The 20,473-nt window shown below is 36.8% G+C and overlaps 1 protein-coding gene across 1 annotated transcript in view; it reads right to left on the reverse strand.

The window, feature by feature from the left end:
• Positions 1 to 20,473, reverse strand: part of LOC128656482 (dystonin-like) — a 958,955-nt gene that overhangs the window by 757,300 nt on the left and 181,182 nt on the right. Inside the window, 1 exon segment of the mRNA XM_053710402.1 lies at positions 14,814 to 14,875. Within this exon segment, the coding sequence (XP_053566377.1) occupies positions 14,814 to 14,875 (62 nt within the window).

Raw genomic sequence — 20,473 nt, forward strand, 5'->3', positions numbered from 1 at the left:
AGATTAAGGGTTAATAACTGTAGGTAGGTGGCGGCGACATTGGGGGCGGCAGAGTAGGGGTTAATAAATAAACTGTAGGTGTCGGCGATGTTGGGGGCAGCAGATTAGGGGTTCATAAGTATAATGTAGGTGGCGGCGGTGTCGGGGGCGGCAGATTAGGGTTAATAAGTGTAAGATTAGGGGTGTTTTGACTCAGGGTTCATGTTAGGGTGTTAGGTGTAGACATAACTTTTATTTCCCCATAGGAATCAATGGGGCTGAGTTAGGAGCTTTACGCTGCTTTTTTGCAGGTGTTAGTTTTTTTTTCAGCCGGCTCTCCCCCATTGATTCCTATGGGGAAATCGTGCACGAGCACGTTTAGCCAGCTCACCGCTAACGTAAGCAGCGCTGGTATTGAGGTGAGATGTGGAGCTAAATTTTGCTCTCCGCTCACTTTTCTGCGGCTAACGCCGGGTTTGTAAAAATCCGTAATACCAGCGCTGTCTGTAGGTGAGCGGTGAGCATAAACTGCTTGTTAGCACTGCACACCATTACCGACAAAACTCGTAATCTAGGCGATAGTTTGCTGGTCTCAGGGGAACCGCTCATACACATGCTGTCAGACCCCGCTCCTCACTTCCCCATTGGATTGTTTAACTGCAGCAGAGGTAAAGCTGCATATGCATAACATACACTGCTTACTAAACGGACTACCGAAATAAGCCTCAGCCATCTTCATCCTGTGAAAAATTTCCTAATAGATTATACTAGTTCATTATCTTTCTAATCATCCTCCATCCAAAGTATATTGCAACCTGATCTGGGCTTGTCACATATACATACTCCCTTTCTTCAAGCTTACATACATTACAAAGCTAAAATCAGAACTGACCTAACCTCTTAATAAATGCTACTAAGTAGTTACTATTCAATTGACACAATTGTCTTCATAATCATTTCATTGCTACATAGCAGCTTCAATCCTACTCTAAACTACAGGGAATAGGATCACTTGGCCACACCACAGTTGACGTCTAACTGTACTTCTACGAAGAACTCAAGTCACGACAGTGTGACACTACATAGGTTTACTCTTCAGCAAAGGATACCAAAAGAACAAAACAAATTTGATGATAAAAATCTACTGGAAAGTTGCTTTAAATTGCAATCTCTATCTGAATCGTGAGCATTTCATTTTGACTTTACTGTCCCTTTACTGATCTAAACATTACATTTGCAATGCTTCCCAAATCCACTGGGGGATAGAGCTCATTGTAGGTCTAAATTTTGTAATGTACTGAGAAGGAACTGCATTGCTTGTTTTCTTTAAATACTCATCATAATTTGTTCTATCATGTTGATGAGATCTAAACAGGATCGAAAAAAGCTGTCCACGTGATTTCCCTTAACGTTATTTCCAATCCTTACTCTGCTTTATAGCTGCCTAAAGTAACACTGCACTGACATACGATCTAAGTCTGGGTTATAAACAGACAATGTAAGCAAAAATGTAACGTATACTAAGATATGAGTGCATAACCTTACCCAAAATCCCTTGATCCAGTGAAAACACTGTTCAAGTCCATATATGTTATAGAATAATCTACTGAAGGTCACATTAATTATGTGTAACAGACTAAGGGCCAGATTACAAGTGGAGTGCTAACAGTCACGTGCGAGTGATAAGGGGTTTATCGCAGGTGTTTGCACGCATCAGGTTTTTCACTTGTATTACAAGTTTAAAGTAAATGCGATCTTTTGAGTGCAATTGAAGTTAACGCACGTTGGGTCAGCGCAACCTCAGAACTCTGGTTAACTGTTCTGCGAAACAAAAAAGTGTCACAAAACACATCAGAAATACATTACAAAGCGCAGTTACACTCATTATAACACATACAAATGAGAAGAGGTATGTTTTGACGAGAATGACAAATAAAAATCAGCGGAAGTGGCGGCGACTCTACTTTTGAAAAAGCCAGTGTATGGCGAAATATGCTAAGGGTGGTTTAAGAGTAGATGGGTGCAAGCAATATACTTATTTGTATGTGAATGTTGAAAATTTGAGCCGGTCCTGCTCTGGCTGTTTCTATTTGGAAATGGGGTTATCCTGGAAGGGAGGGGTACACAATCTTATAGGGGTCTTCTGCTTTGTTCTTTGAATTATGTCTCCCTCAGCAGTCTACTTGGTTATCAGCTATGGTTTGAGTTCAATAATTTATCATTATACAGAGTAACAAGCGATTAAAGGGAAAGTAAAGTCCAAATTAAACTTTTATGATTCAGATAGGGACATGTAATTTTAAACAACTTTCTAATTTACTTTTATCATCAAATTTGCTTTGTTCACTTGGTAATCTTAGTCGAAAATTAAACCATAGGTAGGCTCATATGCTTATTTCTAAGCTCTTGAAGGACGCCTCTTATCTGAATGCATTTTACTGTTTTTCAAAGCTAGGTGGCGTTAGTTCACGTGTTTCATATAACTAACATTGTGCTCATGCACGTGGAGTTATTTAAGAGTCAGCACTAATTGCCTGAAATGAAAGTCTGTCAAAAGATCTGAGATATAAGATTTAAGTACATAAGTAGAAAAAAATCTAAGAAGGACAATATAGGTACATTAACCCCTTAATGACCGAGGACGTGCAGGGTACGTCCTCAATAAAAAGGCAGTTAACGCCTGAGGACGTACCCTGCACGTCCTCGGTGTGGAAAGCAGCTGGAAGCGATCCTGCTCGCTTCCAGCTGCTTTCCGGTTATTGCAGTGATGCCTCGATATGGAGGCATCCTGCAATAACCTTACATGGCCATCCGATGCAGAGAGAGCCGGTATCGTTGGTGGGTGGGAGCCGCCTTGGGAGGCGGGTGGGAGCCGCCTTGGGAGGCGGGTGGGCGGCCATCGGTGTGCCGCGTGACGTCAAGGGGGGCGGGATCGGGGGCAGGACCGTCGGGGGCGCGCACGGACGCGCAAGCGTGCACGGAGGGTGGCGGGCGCGTGGACGGGGCGGGAGCGGGTGGGAACCGCTACACTACGGAAAATGTTTTAATAAAAGTGGCCTAATCTTGTTTGTGCAAAAGCACAAAAAGAGATCGTGGAGGGGTGGGGGGTTGGTTTTGTGTGGGGGGAAGCTACACTACAGAAAAGTTTAACAAATGTTAAAAAAAAAACATTTTTTCTTCTAAACTGTCTGCCAGTACCCAAGATGGCGCCCATTAAGTTAGAGTGGGAGGGTTATAGAGCTGTTTGGGGGGGATCAGTGAGGTTGGGGGCTAAGGGGGGATCGTACACAGCAGCATATGTAAATATGCTTTTTAAAAAACAAAACAAAAAAAAACAAATATAGCTTTTATTTTAGTACTGGCAGACTCTCTGCCAGTACTTAAGATGGCGGGGACAATTGTGGGGTGGGGGTGGGAAGAGAGCTGTTTGGGAGGGATCAGGGGGTCTGATGTTTCAGGTGGGAGGCTGAGCTCTACATTAAATCTAATATTAACCCTGCAAGCTCCCTACAAGCTACCTAATTAACCCCTTCACTGCTAACCATAATACACGTGTGATGCGCAGCGGCATTTAGCGGCCTTCTAAATACCAAAAAGCAACGCCAAAGCCATATATGTCTGCTATTTCTGAACAAAGGGGATCCCAGAGAAGCATTTACAACCATTTGTGCCATAACTGCACAAGCTGTTTGTAAATGATTTCAGTGAGAAACCTAAAATTGTGAAAAATTTAACGTTTTTTTTTAATTTGATCGCATTTGGTGGTGAAATGGTGGCATGAAATATACCAAAATGGGCCTAGATCAATACTTGGGGTTGTCTACTACACTACACTAAAGCTAAAATTACCCCAAAAAGCTCCCTACATGCTCCCTAATTAACCCCTTCACTGCTGGGCATAATACACGTGTGGTGCGCAGTGGCATTTAGTGGCCTTCTAATTACCAATAAGCAACGCCAAAGCCATATATGTCTGCTATTTCTGAACAAAGGGGATCCCAGAGAAGAATTTACAACCATTTGTGCCATAATTGCACAAGCTGTTTGTAAATAATTTCAGTGAGAAACCTAAAGTTTGTGAAAAAATTTGTGAAAAAGTGAACAATTTTTTTTATTTGATCGCATTTGGCGGTGAAATGGTGGCATGAAATATACCAAAATGGGCCTAAATCAATACTTTGGGTTGTCTACTAAAAAAAAATATATACATGTCAATGGATATTCAGAGATCCCTAAAAGATATCAGTGTTCTAATGTAACTAGCGCTAATTTTGAAAAAAAAATGGTTTGGAAATAGCAAAGTGCTACTTGTATTTATGGCCCTATAACTTGAAAAAAAAGCAAAGAACATGTAAACATTGGGTATTTCTAAACTCAGGACAAAATTTAGAAACTATTTAGCTTAGGTGTTTTTTGGTGGTTGTAGATATGTAACAGATTTTGGGGGTCAAAGATAGAAAAAGTGGGGGGTTTTCAATTTTTCCTCATATTTTATAATTTTTTTTATAGTAAATTATAAGATATGATGAAAATAATGGTATCTTTAGAAAGTCCATTTAATGGCGAGAAAAACGGTATATAATATGTGTGGGTACAGTAAATGAGTAAGAGGAAAATTACAGCTAAACACAAACACCGCAAAAATGTAAAAATAGCCTTGGTCCCAAACGGACAGAAAATGGAAAAGTGCTGTGGTCATTAAGGGGTTAAAATGCGTGGAGGGTAGCATGATTAACAGTGACAGGGAGAAGGCTGAGATACTAAACCAGTTTTTGTCTTCAGTATACACAAGAGAGGAACCATTGGATTATACTTTGGAACAAATTAGAACATGCCAGCCCATACCATTAACTGGGTTATGTATAGAGGATATCAGGAACAAATTGGATAATATTAACTTAAATAAAACTCCAGGCCCAGATGGAATACACCCAAGGGTGTTAAGGGAACTTAGCACTGTTATAGACAAACCTCTACTCTTAAATTTTTCAAGACTCATTATGCTCATTAGCATTAGCTGATGTGGTGCCACTCTTCAAAAAGGCAAGTAGGGATGATCCAGGAAGCTATAGACCAGTTAGTCTGACATCAATAGTGGGGAAGATATTTGAAGGGATTATAAAGGATTATATTGATGAGCATATTCGTGTAAACAAGATTATGAGTTCTAATCAGCATGGTTTTAGGAGAAATAGATCACATCAAAATAATCGAATTAGATTCTATGAGGAAGCAAGTAAAAATATAGATAAAGGGGAATCAGTTGATCTGATATACTTAGATTTTGCAAAGGCGTTTGATACAGTGCCACATGAGAGATTAATGCACAAAATTAAGGGAATGGGAATAGCTGAAAATGTTAGCTAATGGATAAATAACAGGATAAAAGACAGGGAGCAATGAGTAGTAGTAAATGGATCATACTCAGATTGGACAAAGGTAATCAGTGGAGTCCCCCAGGGATCAGTACTGGGCCCTATTTTTTTTAATATTTTTATAAATGACTTGGAGCAAGGATTAAATAGCAACATCTCTATTTTTGCAGATGATACTAAGTTAAGTAAGGTCATTAGGTCAGCGCAGGAAGAACTTTCGTTACAAAGGGACCTGCAAAAATTAGAAGTATGGGCAGGTAAATGGAAAATGAGATTTAATACGGGAAAATGCAAGGTTCTACATTTTGGAAGTAAAAATAAGCAGGCAACGTATTATTATTTAAATGGGACAAGACTTAGCCAAACACAGGAGGAAAGGGATTTGGGGGTAGTAATAGATAACAAGCTAAAGATGGGTGCACAATGCAGGGCAGTGGCTTCAAAGGCTAATAAGATACTAGCATGTATTAAAAGAGGCATTGATTCAAGGGAGGAAAGCATAATTCTGTCACTATATAAAGCCCTGGTAAGACCTCACCTTGAGTATGGAGTGCAGTTCTGGGGACCGATCGCAAAAAAAGATATTGCAGAACTAGAAAAAAGTTCAGAGAATGGCCACAAAACGAATAAGGGGATTGGAGAATTTAAGCTATGAGGAGAGGCTAGGTCTATTTTCTTTAGAAAAAAAAAAACCCTAGATACATTTAAAAATTGTTTGGATACATTTCTGTCTATAAACAAAATTCATGGATATGATTGCTAGTATTAAATGGGTCACCTTTTAGTGGGATTATTTAAGATTAACTGGAGCTTTTTGTATATATTTTAGATTTGTATAGGTTGAACTCGATGGACTTCGGTCTTTTTTCAACCTCATCTACTATGTTACTATGTTATATGGAGGCAGTCAGCAGAAGCTTAGATACAAGGTAATTACAGAGGTAAAGGGTATATTTCTATAACAGTGTAATTTATGCAAAACTGGGGAATGGTAAATAAAGGGATTATCTATCTTTTTAAACAATAACATTTTTGGTGTTTACTATCCCTTTAAGATAACAGTTATAAAGGTTTAAATATAGTATTCTAAGATTGCTACAAAAAGCATCTAATATAACTACATGATATTGATACACCCTTTGTGGTAATTACTAGTAACTTATTCTGCCTGGTATAAATAAAACTCATTATGTCAATTACATGTTACCATATTATGAATAACAAACGGATAGATTCAGAGTTATGCGTTACAGTTTTAACGCTGAAAAAATTGCCATTTTCAGCGTAAAAACAGTAACGCAGCCATTACGAGTCTTGTCGGTATAGCTATACCGCAAGCATTTTAGCCTGCCGCACTAAAAAAAATGACGTTTTTGCGTGGGATTTCCATAGCGCCGGGATTACAAGTTGTGCAATGAGGCTAAAATGCTTGCGTTACAGCCTATACCGACACTATCCATTCCGCTATCTGAGAGCAGTAGTTATGAGTTTTGCGCCACAAAAATGTTTCACAAAACTCATAACTAAAGTAAATTACAATACCCCATCTTAAAATAAATAAAAACTTACCTGTGAAATTAAAAAAACCTAAGTTTAAACTATAAATTAACCTAACTAAATATTATACTAAACTATTATGCTAAAATTAAAATAACTACCAATTAAAAAAACTAAATTACACATTAAAAAAACTAACACTACTAAAAAAAATTAAGTTTAAAATTACATAAAATAAAAAATACTAAATTACGAAAAATAACAAACGAAATTATCAAAAATAAAGACAATTACACCTAATCTAACAGCCCTATAAAAATAAAAATACCCCCTAGCCTACAATAAACTATCAATAGCCCTTAAAAGGGCCTTTTGTAGGGCATTGCCCTAAAGAAATCAGCTATTTTACCTTTAAAAAAATACAAAGACCCCCCAACAGTAAAACCCACCACCCAACCAACCCCCCAAAATAAAAAAAAACCTAACTCTAACAAAAACCAAAGCTACCCATTGCCCTGAAAAAGGCATTTGTATGGTCATTGCCCTTAAAAGGGCATTCAGCTCTTTTACATTGCCCTGAAAAGGGCATTCAGCTCTTTTATAAAAGCCCAAACCATAATCTTTTTTAAAAAAAAAAAAACACCTAAAAAATGTTTAAAAAAAAACCTAACACTAACGCCCGAAGATCCACTCACAGTTTCTGAAGTCCGGTCATCCATCCTCATCCAGGCGGCATCTTCTATCTTCATCCAGGCGGCATCTTCTATCTTTATCCTGGCAGTGTCTTCTATCTTTATCCTGGCGGCGCAGAGTGGATCCATCCTTGAAGACATACAGCGCGGAGCTTCCTCTTCATATGGTCACCGCCGTACACTGGATCTTCAATGCAAGGGAGCCTTTTCAAAATGGCGTCCATTGCATTCCTATTGGTTGATTTGATTCTTGAAATTAAAATCAGCCAATAGGATGAGAGCTACTGAAATTCTATTGGCTATTTAAATCAGTCAATTGGCTCATTGAATCAAATCAGCCAATAGGAATGCAAGGGACAATGGGTAGCTTAGGTTTTTGTTAGAGTTAGGTTTTTTATGTTGGGGGCTAGTTGGGTAGTGGGTTTTACTGTTGGGGGGTCTTTGTAATTTTTTCAAGGTAAAAGAGCTGATTTCTTTAGGGCAATGCCCTACAAAAGGTAGTTGGTAGTTTATTGTAGGCTAGGGGGTGTTTTTATTTTGGGTGGGGGGGGCTTTTTTATTTTTATGGGGCTTTTAGATTAGGTGTAATTGTTTTTATTTTTGATAATTTTGTTTGTTATTTTTTGGCGGTTTAGGGGTTAATAGGTTTATTTAGTGAAGGTGATGTGGGAGGCCAGAGGTTTAGGGATTAACTTTTATTAGTGGTGGCGATGTCAGGGAGCGGCGGAATAGGGGTTAATAACTTTTATTAGTAGTGGCAATGTCGGGAGCGGCAGATTAGGGGTTAATAACTTTATTTAGGTGTCGGCAATCTCAGGGGCAGCGGATTAGGGGATAATAACTTTTATTACTGGCGGCGATGTTGGGGGCAGCGAATTAGGGGTGTTTAGACTTGGGGTTTATGTTAGGGTGTTAGGTTTGGACGTAACTTTTTTTTCCCCATAGACATCAATGGGGTTGCGTTACGGAGCTTTTCATTCCGCACTTCAGGTGTTAAATTTTTTTCTAACTCTCATAATTGATGTCTATGGGAAAAGCATGCACAAGCACATATTTACAGCCCTTGGATTTTGTGCGGTATGGATCTTATCGCCACCATATCGGACGCACAAGGAGGCTTTTCAGAAACTTGTAATGGCAGCGCTATGGGGGGTGAAATAACGCAACTTTCGCACCCTCTATAGTGCAAAATTTGTAATCTAGGCGAAAGTTTGTTATTGTGCAGATTGGTAGAAAAGCTCAATCTATGTTGAATGGGATATTCCTATATTTAAAGCAATAATATGGTGTTTTTATTTAACCCTTCTATTGACCACACTAAATGTTTTCAGTTACTTGTTAAGATTTCTTAACCATTATATAACCAACTAGTCTAATTTATTTAGATTATGCACTGGGAATAACATAGGCTCTTTTACTATAAAATAGGGGCGCACGTATATAATTTGCATATCAGCGAGATCCCATAGAATCGTAATGTAATTCATATGGGATAGTTCTGAAACAAACCAAGAACTGCAACACACCTCCTTCTGACATTTTAATGGGCCCATTTTGTTATATGCATATTCCAATCTCTTTAAGGTACATAACTAGCAAGATACGTTATAATATAAGGGTTTTATATACTCCATATAGGCTACTTACAAAGTTACAGGCATTCAGAATCCATTGACCTTTGATAGCAACAGTAGCATACTGGGGTATCCTATTTCTTATATAAGTGTCACAAAATCAATCTCATTGGAGTCTACATAGATTCATTTAGTATTGCATAGGGCACTGACACTCTAGAATCATTAAGAGTGGAGACATATAATGATATCCACCTAGACCCTTGATTTCTTAACAGTGGATTTGACTCCGCATATATGTAATATATTATTCAGCCTAGCGGGTTCATTTCATTAAGAGACTCGCACATTATTGCGGCAACTGTTTTTATTTTTTGTTTTCTTCACCCATTTGTAATACATTCAATAAAGATTGATGATATTAACTTTAAAATTCATGGTAACACACGCATATATATATATATATATATATATATATATATATATATATATATATATATATATTAGAGGTGTGAAGCCTGTGTACATGGGCCATATTCTTTATTGCAGCGGTCCTACCCGTGCTCCCACCCAGTCATGGCCCCGGCCACGCTCGTCATGCCCCCGGTGCTACACACGCACTGCCAGCGCTCCCGCCTAGCCAAGTCCTTGTCACGGCCCCGCTCACTTCTGCCAGCCACGCCCTAATGTGCGCGCAACTGACGACAGGGACGGACGCGTTACAAACGTGTTTATAGTGTAGATATATATACTGTATGTCTATAAATGTTTACATACTGTATGTATTTATATGTGTAAATATGTATTGACAGTCATATATACAGATATAAACACATAAATACATATGTACACATATATGGACATATATATATATATATATATATATATATATATATATATATATATATATATATATATATATGCATTGGAGCTCTTTGAAGTTAAGTTGATGAAAACATGTAAAATCTAATTTATGCAATATTCATATTTAATAATGTGTTATACTGTGTATTTATTGTAAAGATTTTACATTCCAATGTTCTGCGCAGAATATGCTTTATATATTGCTAAATAGGTATTCCTATATATATCTATATGTATTTATATCTATACTGTATATATAATTATGTATATATAGTTATAGATACCTACTGTACCAAAAAAAATCATAAATATGTAGAAATATGTATTTATTAATAAATAGAACATATTCTGCTATGTGAAGAACATTGGAATGTGAAATATTCATATTTTCATGCAGGTTAGCTCACTTTTTTGCTCCATATTCTAAGTTCATCTTTTACACGTGACGGTTAAACGCATGAGCGATAACTTTTGACTTTCAACTCATCATACGAGAGCAACACAACGCACACAAAAAGCTTACTTCTAACACAGTTAAATAGCGCTCCACTTGTTATCTGGCCCTAAATCCTTTATCTAATCATTATAAGGCTGTTGCGTCATTGTTAAACAACAAATGAAATCATTACATACAGGATGCATTTACTCAGCTGTTGGCGGCCCACATGTTTGTTTTTCATACTCTTATTAAAAATGTTACTGTTAATTTTGTGACATAGTGGATGTGACACAGACGTGAGTCTGACCAGATTAGAGCTCCACATATAAGTTGTACACACACAAAATAATATAATTGTATGGGGGCTAAAGAGTGTTTTTGTAGCTATGGCATTATACACTGTCTGGCTAAAATCCTCCTGTTAAACTCAGGTTTACAATGATATGTCTCTACTTGTTTTTTTTCTGACTTCACTAAGACTGTGTTTGCCAATGCTTAGAACTTGTGTTTTCCTCTTCAATTACAGCACCATAGTTCATATTTTTAGAAAAAAGCTGTCTGCTGACTAACCTAAAAAACACTCCTCTATTATGTTTCTGCACTATGTCATCAAGGTCTGGAAATATCTAGATGTACGTATATGACTGTAGAAAGTGTTCAGCTAAAAGTATCTTTAGTTACAGTAACTTGCAACTCAGGGGCACAAACACACAACGCCCTTTGTTCTTAATATTACAAAAGTATCGTACAGAGATATGTAAATGTTTTGCAGGCACACAGGCCCCACGACAGCTAGCTCATTGTGCCATTGTCGTGTTGCAAAAGTGGTTGGCATGGAAGGGAAGTGAGTGGTATATTAATTAGTTTAATTACTGTAACTTAATTATAAAATTCTACTTTAAAAGACAGTGCTTTCATTACAGGTACAAATCCCCAAATCCAGAATTCCAAAATCCAAACTTATTCTGAAATCCAACATTTTTCATTAATATTTTAAAAAATGTATCAATAATTACAATTTTTCACTGCCTGTAAGTCACAATCTTCTCTGTCTGTGTCTTTGGTTTAGTGTTTGTGTTCTAAAATGCAAATAATAGTCTATATTTATTTCAAACAACAAACCTTACCTTTCTGATTACAGTACTGTACTTTATTTCTGAGGGTACTATGTATACAAAAGTATTAAAAATGATATTAAACCACCTTTAGGTTACAGTATAAGCTGTATTATGACATGTAAATAGTGCCTAAATGACATAAGATGTTGTTTACACTTGGTCCTATCCCCTCTACAAACTGCACCATTTTACAGATGCAAATATAAGAAATATTCCAAAATCCAAACGATTCCAACAGTTTTCTACCTGTAATAGTATTTTATTTAATGATACTGAAAAGTTTATTGTGTACTGTTTGTTACTGACAGGGTATTTATCACTGCCTGGTAATAATAATAAACACATACAAAATCTGCTTAAAGGGACAGTATACTGTAAAATAGTTTTTACCTTAATGTGTTTACAATTGCTTTTTTTACCAACTGCAGAGTAAAAAATTTATGAAAATTAGCTTTTTAAGGTTTATTTCTGTATATTAAAGCTCTGATTTTGTGTTTTGAAGCCGCAGCCTAATAAAATAGGTTGAGCTTGTAGGTATAATCAGATCTCATTACTGTATCACATTGTGCACATATACCTGCTTCTTTATCTTATATCTGTCCTTAAAACAATCACCAATACTTTGAGAGAACATTGGAAAATCAACATTTTATTACCTTATCTCTGCTTTATCACACTGGGAGTGTAATTTCTTCTGCTGGCTGTGTTTACAAAGCTTATCTATAGCTGGTACGCGCGGCCACAAACTTTCAGAATAGGTGGGGATACCACATGCTAAATTAACAATTTCAAATGCCAATATAAGGGTAAAGGAGCTACTTGCAAACAATTTAATACACTCCAGCAGGTAAAGTGGATCATTGGGAACAAATTAAAGGGGAGAAAATTTTTGAGTAAACTGTCCCTTTAAGGCTATGTTATCTGATATATCTGCTGCCCAGTACTTGTATAAACTTTATTTGTGACGCTTTATTAGAGGTCTTCCCCTATGTGTGTATGCAGCTGCACTAACAGCATGGAGGGGTCCAGCCTGTAAGCAGTAGTTACCCCAGTCTGGGACAATGAATGAAAGAGCTGTACTTCCAAAACCTAAATCTATGTATTTACCAGACTGCAGTAGCTTCTGTGACTCGTGCTTGTCTGTTTATCTCTCAATAAATGGTTCATGGAACATGTGGGTGGGATTTCTTGCATATTGATGCAGCAAAATGAACATCTCCAGATCTAAACACCTGAAATCTGCAAGTGAATTATAAGTGGGGCACTCTTGCTTATATTAGTTAGTGTATGTGATGTTTGCATTACTGTGTAGCAGGGTTTAAACACCTAGAAAGATTCCATAAGGGAATTGTAGCTTCTGGGCAGGAAAGTGCCTGTGAGTCAATAAGGAGCGGCAGTCCTACGCCAATGACCCGTAGTTTCCAGCTTGCTGCTCTTGAAAGGATATTTACCTAAGTGTTTTAATCTTCTAAGGAGTTAAAGACAAGATTAGTGCAAAAATGTCTCTAAAATATTACAGCATGTCATTTTTACACCAGAATGTCCCTGTAAGTGCCCACAACTATTAGCAAATTAATAATAGAATGTAAATAACTATACAGCTGCTGATGGTGTAACATGCCCTAAAGGTGTGGGGCTTTAACTCCTATTTGTGTATGCTTGATGTGTTCCTTTATGTATTATTTGACCTAGTTTATAAGTGTTTGTCTTACACCCACTAGTATTGTTTTGTATGTCAGTAATATAATATGAAGTTCATGCTGCAAATCCAGAAAACATAGAAAGCACTAAAGCTTCTCATAGCAATCACTTGGGAATTAATGGGCCCTTCTTGTAGGAAAGAAAGAAAGAAAGAAAGAAAGAAAGAAAATGAGAGAGAGAGAGAGAGAGAGAGAGAGAGAGAGAGAGAGAGAGAGAAAGGGGGGGGGGGGGAGAGAAAATGAGAGAGAAAGAGAGAGTGAGAGAGTGGGAGAGAGAGAAAGGGGGGGAAGAGAGAGAAAGAAAAGAGAGAGAAAATGAGAGAGAAAGAGAGAGAGAGAGAGAGAGAGAGAGAGAGTGAGAAAGGGGGGGAAGAGAGTGAAAGAAAATGAGAGAGAGAGAGAAAGGGGGGGGGGAAGAGAAAGAAAATAGAGAGAAAATGAGAGAGAGAGAGAGAGAGAGAGAGAGAGAGAGAGAGAGAGAGAGAGAGAGAGAGAGAGAGAGAGAGAAAGAGAGAGAGAGAGAGAGAGAAAGGGGGGAAGAGAGAGAAAGAAAAGACAGAGAAAATGAGAGAGAGAGAGAGAGAGTGAGAGAGAGAGAGAACAAGAAGAAAGAAGACAACATTTAGGATAAGAGGTCCAGGTTGTTTTGTATATAAATGTTATATAATAATTTTGTTGTGAGGAATTTGATTGCTTTGTTTGTGCATGTGACAAACAAATTAGCTCATTAAGAGGCCTATTTAACAAAGGTGTGTCAGACCTGACCCGACAATGCTGATCAGGTCCGACAGACCCCGCTGAATGCGGAGAGCAATACGCTCTCCTTATTCAGCATTGCACCTGCAGCTCTTGTGAGGGGGGTGTCAATCAACCCGATCGTACTTGATCGGGTTGAATTGTGGCAATCTCTGTCCGCCCCTTCAGAGCAGGCAGACAGGTTATGGAGCAGCGGTCTTTTGACTGCTGCTTCATAACTGGTGTTTCTGGCGAGTCTGAAGGCTCGCCAGAAACACGGGGCGTCAAGCTCCATACAGAGCTAGATAGATAGGCCCCATAGTCTCTTTTTTTTCACTCTTTTAATGCCCCAGAACAAGCTTATTTTATGTCAATCCTAATTGTCTTGTTCCCTGCAATGAGAAGTGAATCTGCACTATCCTCCTCTATCTGTAGCACCAAAGCAACCTCTTGTTCAGTCTCTCTAGTTTTTTTATTTTGGTTCTTGTACACAACATGTGTCATAAGCATAGTAGCCAATGGGCAAAGAGCTTGTTACCTGACACACTTGTTTGGTTTACTAGCCTTGTGATGCAGTACACTAGTCACTATATTACATTTGTGCTGCTACAATCACTGTACGGACTGGCCACAGCGTGAACTTTTTTGTTTTACACTAAGATTTGGGACCTATCTTAACACATCTGATGAGTCAACGACAAAGGATACCAAAAGAACAAAGTAAAAATAACAAAATAAGTACATTTAAAATACTTTAATTGCATGTTCTATCTGACAATTAAAGTCCCATTAAGTTTACAGTTACACATATCAGCTAATAAAGTTGTATAAGACACTAACCTTCATTAGGTGCTGGTTAATCCATTTTGTAAATGTCTTCTTTTGAACTTTGTCCCTCTCATCTGAAAAGAAAAGACAGAAATAAGACCTTACTACAGGTGTTGCTATTGATAGTATAATTATTCCTAGTTATAAAATTTGCAGGAAGAAAATAATGCAACAAAGAAAAAGAGTTTTAAACAAAGAGAAAAATCAGCTTCCATGTGAAACAACAATATATTGGGGCATTTGCTTATTTCCAAACTTCTGTGTTGCACAATACTCACTGGGTCTGAATAACTGAAATGTAGTGCAAGAAAATACCCTATAATGGACCAGATTATAATTGGAGTACAAAATATCGCTTTCGCTAAATCGATATTTGTGCTCCACTTTGTAAAACCAGTGCGGGCTAATGTGCTCTGGTATTATGAATTGGGTGCAATGTGAATGCGACCTCGTGTTCACATTGCTGGGAAGCATCGCACTCACAAGAGCACGCTTTTATAGGCTCCAATGGGAGCCTCGTTCTGATGCCGTCAGAGATATATATATTTATGTGTCAATATGTGTAGTGTATTCAAGAATTTACATATATATTTACAGGGAACACACGGTTAACATAGACCGCAATGTAAAGGCACTTTTCAGGGTTTTTTTCTAATTTCTCTGGTTAATTTTATAAGCGCTAATTGCTAACGCAAGCTTGCAGTAGCAATAAACAGCCACTAAATTAGCGCTCCACTTGTAATCTAGACAATTATCAGGAAATCACCTTACAAACTGATACATTTTGTAACATTAAAATATTCTCTACACCAAGATGAAAATATAAACGGACACAAATTTAAAGGGCCAAAATAGTCGAGAAATGACATGATCTAATCTAAACGGATGTCATTTTTTACTATCACGGCCCTTTAAGAGCCTATCAGGTGTCAGATTCAGGTTTTAGGAGCAAATTAATAATTTGATATGAATAATATATCATATTTTGTGGATTTGTCAAGCCCTGCTTTATATAAATAATGTATAACCATAAAGTGTAATGCAGGCATCATCCATCTCATACAACTGATACAATGTAACATAACAATGTGGCACAGCTATGTGAAATATACAAGGAATTTCAAAAGGTATCACATATAGCTATTGTTGCTAGTTAACACATCACAAGTACTGTGATCTGTGCTGAGGGAAAGATATTCCTTAGCATTTTCACACAATCACATTAATGTGGGCTGAGGGAAAGTCATTCAGAGTCAGGTCATAAAAAGTACAAAAATGCTACACAGATATGAGGGACTAAAGACTTACAGTAGAGTATCTGACAGACTTGTATTGATGTATAAAACAGAATGTGCTATGCTAAACACATGGATGGAGAGCCAGACTTAAGCACACACACAGGGAACACACACACAGATAGCACCCTTCTCACACTAGTTTGTGACCTTGCTATTTTGACAGCAAGAATTTAAATAATTTGTTGTTTTGCAGCCAAGGACTTAAGCAAACTGAAAATGACATTAGTTTAAAAAAAATCATCTAAAGAGAGAAAATATTATTATGCTAAAGGGACGCATCATTGCCCACCAATAGAGCTGTGGGAGTTGTCCTTATCAGACAGTGAACAATCTATTCAAATAACTAGTTCTGCACAAACGTGTACTTCCTGTTGGGTTCAAAATTAAATAAATAGTTTAAATTAACTTTTTCTTTTAAAAAAAGAATACTTCTTTCAAAAGTACTCCTGTGAAAAAAATCCCACAAGGCTCTGTAATGTTCTCATTATCAATGTATTTCTTTTTATTGAACTTGTTGGTATAGTAAGGAATATATTCTAGCACATGGCTTTAAATATACGAATTTTCTTGTAATTGAGCATATGCAAAAAATATGGCGTTTAACATATTACTGTCCAATAAGAATGATAATTTTGCCAGCCAGATGATATTGTGAATACAGTGTAATACTTTGCAATATAAAAACATTTTCTGTTATTTATAAATGTTACTTAAGCTATTCAAAGAACAAATTAAATAATATAAACTGATTTCATAATAATTTGTAAAATATTAGCTCATTTTAGCTTAGTATTGGTACACATGATTAATACATAATAATAGCAAACTTGAAACTAAAAATTGACTTATTTCTATTTACATTATTTGTTAGGCAAGCCCCGTGGGTGTTTTCCTATTCCCTGGCATATGCTGTGCTAACGAAGCGAGCGGTGCCCAGCACACAGAAAGAAGAGTGAGATAGCCGAGCAGATACTGACCCATACAGCACATCAAAGTAACTAGCATTGCATGCAGGTCCTGAGAGCTGCTAAGTAGAGGCCACATCACTGCTAAGTAAAAGCCAGTTCCCTACACTTCTTGATGACAAATTAAATACATTTTGGCAGTGTAGGAAGAAGTGATCCCTGCTGAGACAAGCTCCTCCTGCAAGCAGTAACACCCATTTTTAAACAAACATGAGCAAAGTCTCAGCTGCTGTACCAGGCAGATTAACACTGGGCTTTAAAACGGAGCTGTCACAAAAGGATGATTATGCCTAGTTTTCACTTGTCATTGTAAAGTTCTTGTCATCAAGCTTTAGCCAGTAATATAAATATATATATATATACACATTACATACATATTACATACACACATACATAAAACCATAAAAAGTGCAAAACATAAATTGTGCCAGAACAGTGACATTTTACATTTTGTTATACAAACATTTTGGTCACATAATAAATGTTTTATTCCATAAATCATAAATGCCTGCACTAATTTGATAAATATTTTTTTATCAATCAACATATGTGAATGGTGACTTAAACAAATAATAATTTACCAACTGAAATGTATTTTACTAAAGCCTGAAAATATAAATGCTCTCATACATTACAGCATTTTGTTATTGCACTATTGGTTGCCTAAACCTGTTTAGCTTGTGCAATACACTATTGCTTATGTGTTTAACTGGCAATACACTAATGTTTATGTGTTTAACTGGAAATACACTAATGGTTATGTGTTTAACTGGCAATACACTAATGTTTATGTGTTTAACTGGCAATGCACTAATGCTTATGTGTTTAACTGGCAATACACTAATGGTTATGTGTTTAACTGGCAATGCACTAATGGTTATGTGTTTAACTGGCAATACACTAATGTTTATGTGTTAAACTGGCAATGCACTAATGTTTATGTGTTTAACTGGCAATGCACTAAGAGCTGAACAGGCCCACATCAGGTGTGATATATGTGGGGAGCCACCAATCACTGGCTGTGTTTAGCTCCGGATTGGCTGTATGTTGCCAAACAAGAGCTGACTTTAACAATGTGTTTTACTTCTTTGCAGAGATTAAACACAAAGAGACTGATTATCTACTATTTCCCGAATCAAATATGAAAAACTTTGCCAAAGCTTGCAGGGACTGCCCTCAGGGAATTCTGCCCCTGTTATTTGGGAGTTGCCTCCCATAGAAAGTAAAATAGCTCACTGGAAAGGGAAACTTTGCTGGGAAGAGTGAAGCTAGCAGGGAGCAGGAGGAGCACTTTAACATGTAATACTGCAGCCAATACAATTCCGATTATGCTGTTTTCAGCTTATAGTATTTTACAATCACCTCTATGTTTTGCATCATGTGTTAATGAGTGTTTTATGTACTTTGACACAATATTAACATTTCAGTTTGCGAGATTAAACAGCAAGATCTGCAGGTGTAACATTTTCAGAGAACGTACGGTGCCTGTAAAGTACTTTTAGCTACACTCATAGAACACCCCTGTTTAGCCTATTTGCAGAGGTGGGGAAAATCCTTTTACAAAAAAAATAATAATGTGCATTGGTTTTTGTACTTACAAGGTGCCATTTTCACTACAAATTTTTGCGTTATACTGTTATGATTTCTAGGGTTTTATACCTTGTGCAATTGCAGTGTGAATTTTAACTTTTCCACTAAAGATGATTTTGTAATGATTTTTAAAATGATTTAGCAATACTTTTTTATTGCACCAATTTATTTCAATATCCTATTTATTTGTTTTGTGAGCCCTATTGTAATATATGCATCACCTTCGCATAATTAAATACAGGGAATGCCCCTTTAGAAGACAAACTGTTCTCAAGGTAAAAAACGCTTTAAGAGAATTCCACCAGGGGCTTCAAATTGGCGACATTTCTTAGAGAATCTCACAAGGCCAAAGATCTTTAGATAATAGAGCTCTCTTATGCAATCCCGTCCCTTCTCTAACACAACCAATTGTGCCAGAAATAAGCCCGTCATTCATCCGAATCCTCTAGTTCGGGGTGATTTTTGTTAGCCACCTGTGAGGTGACAGAGAGGATAAGAAGCAGGAACCAAATCTTAAATTGGTGGTTTCAGGCTCGCTCACATGAGCGTGCACTGCAAAGTCTTAGAAGCTGTCAATGCAAATTTATATATTTTCTTTTTAGTAATTCTTATATTAATCCAAAGTTTTGCTCACTTTGATACTGCCATGAACTCACATTAAAGGGACACTAAACCCAATTTTTTTCTTTCATGATTCAGATAGAGCATGACATTTTAATCAACTTTCTAATTTTCTCCTATTATCAATTTTTCCTTGTTCTCTTCCTATATTTATTTTAAAAGCAGGAATGTAAATCTTAGCAGCCAACCCATTTTAGGTTCAGCACCATGGATAGCACTTGCTTATTGGAGGCTTACATTTACCCACCAATTAGCAAGCATAACCCAGGTTCTCAACCAAAAATGGACCGGTTCCTATGCATCACATAAATAAAAATAGCAAGAGAACAAATAAAATTTGATAATAGGAGTAAATTAGAAAGTTCCTTAAAATTGCATACTATCTGAATCATGAAATAAAAAAATTGGGTTTAGTGTCCCTTTAGTCAGTCATGATAATGTATAAAGCACAGTATCCTTTCAGTCTCTTCTCCTATAGCAACAAGCATTTGCAATATGTTCCCAAGAGAATAATGGCTCGGATGATACAGCCGGTGATTGGCTACTCTATATCCTATTTTTTTAACAAATGTGTTGAGCCGGGGCTGGACCCCAACAGCTCACAAACGTTTCAATTTAACAAATAATAACCTACAGATATTCTTTGATGATTCCTTTAAAACAACATAAACTGCCAGTGTCACTTATAACATACAGAATATTTCAACAAAACTATTCAAAACAACTTTTATTGAGCCAGTTTCAAGAAATTTCCTTACATAATTATGTATTTTTGAGGTTATGATGGTCTTATGGAAATCCAGGTTTCAAACAAATTGTTAGAGGTTTTTAGTCTCTGTAAAACTTCTGTTGTAGCTTTATAATCAACCGAGGTCATTTTTATTTATATATTTTTGCACTGTAGTAATAAGATACCAATATGTTATTTAGACTCTTACAACTGACTAGTCCGACAAGAAGTTTCAATAATCGTTTTTAGGTCATAATATATAAGGGTATTGTTTTACTCCCTGAACTAGTGTTAATCTTCAACTAAAAGATAAACAACTGCTCACTGTTTTGTCTGCTGATAAAGTAATATCTCTAATGTTTTTGCTTGAAGGCTAAATAGTTTTATTCAATCCAGAGCAGGAAGAGGTAAAATAAGAAACTAATGGATTTTAATTGACCGTTCCACAAGTCAATGAGTATTTTAGTT

The sequence above is a fragment of the Bombina bombina genome, chromosome 4 (assembly GCF_027579735.1).
Source record: "Bombina bombina isolate aBomBom1 chromosome 4, aBomBom1.pri, whole genome shotgun sequence".
NCBI classification, from domain to species: domain Eukaryota; kingdom Metazoa; phylum Chordata; class Amphibia; order Anura; family Bombinatoridae; genus Bombina; species Bombina bombina.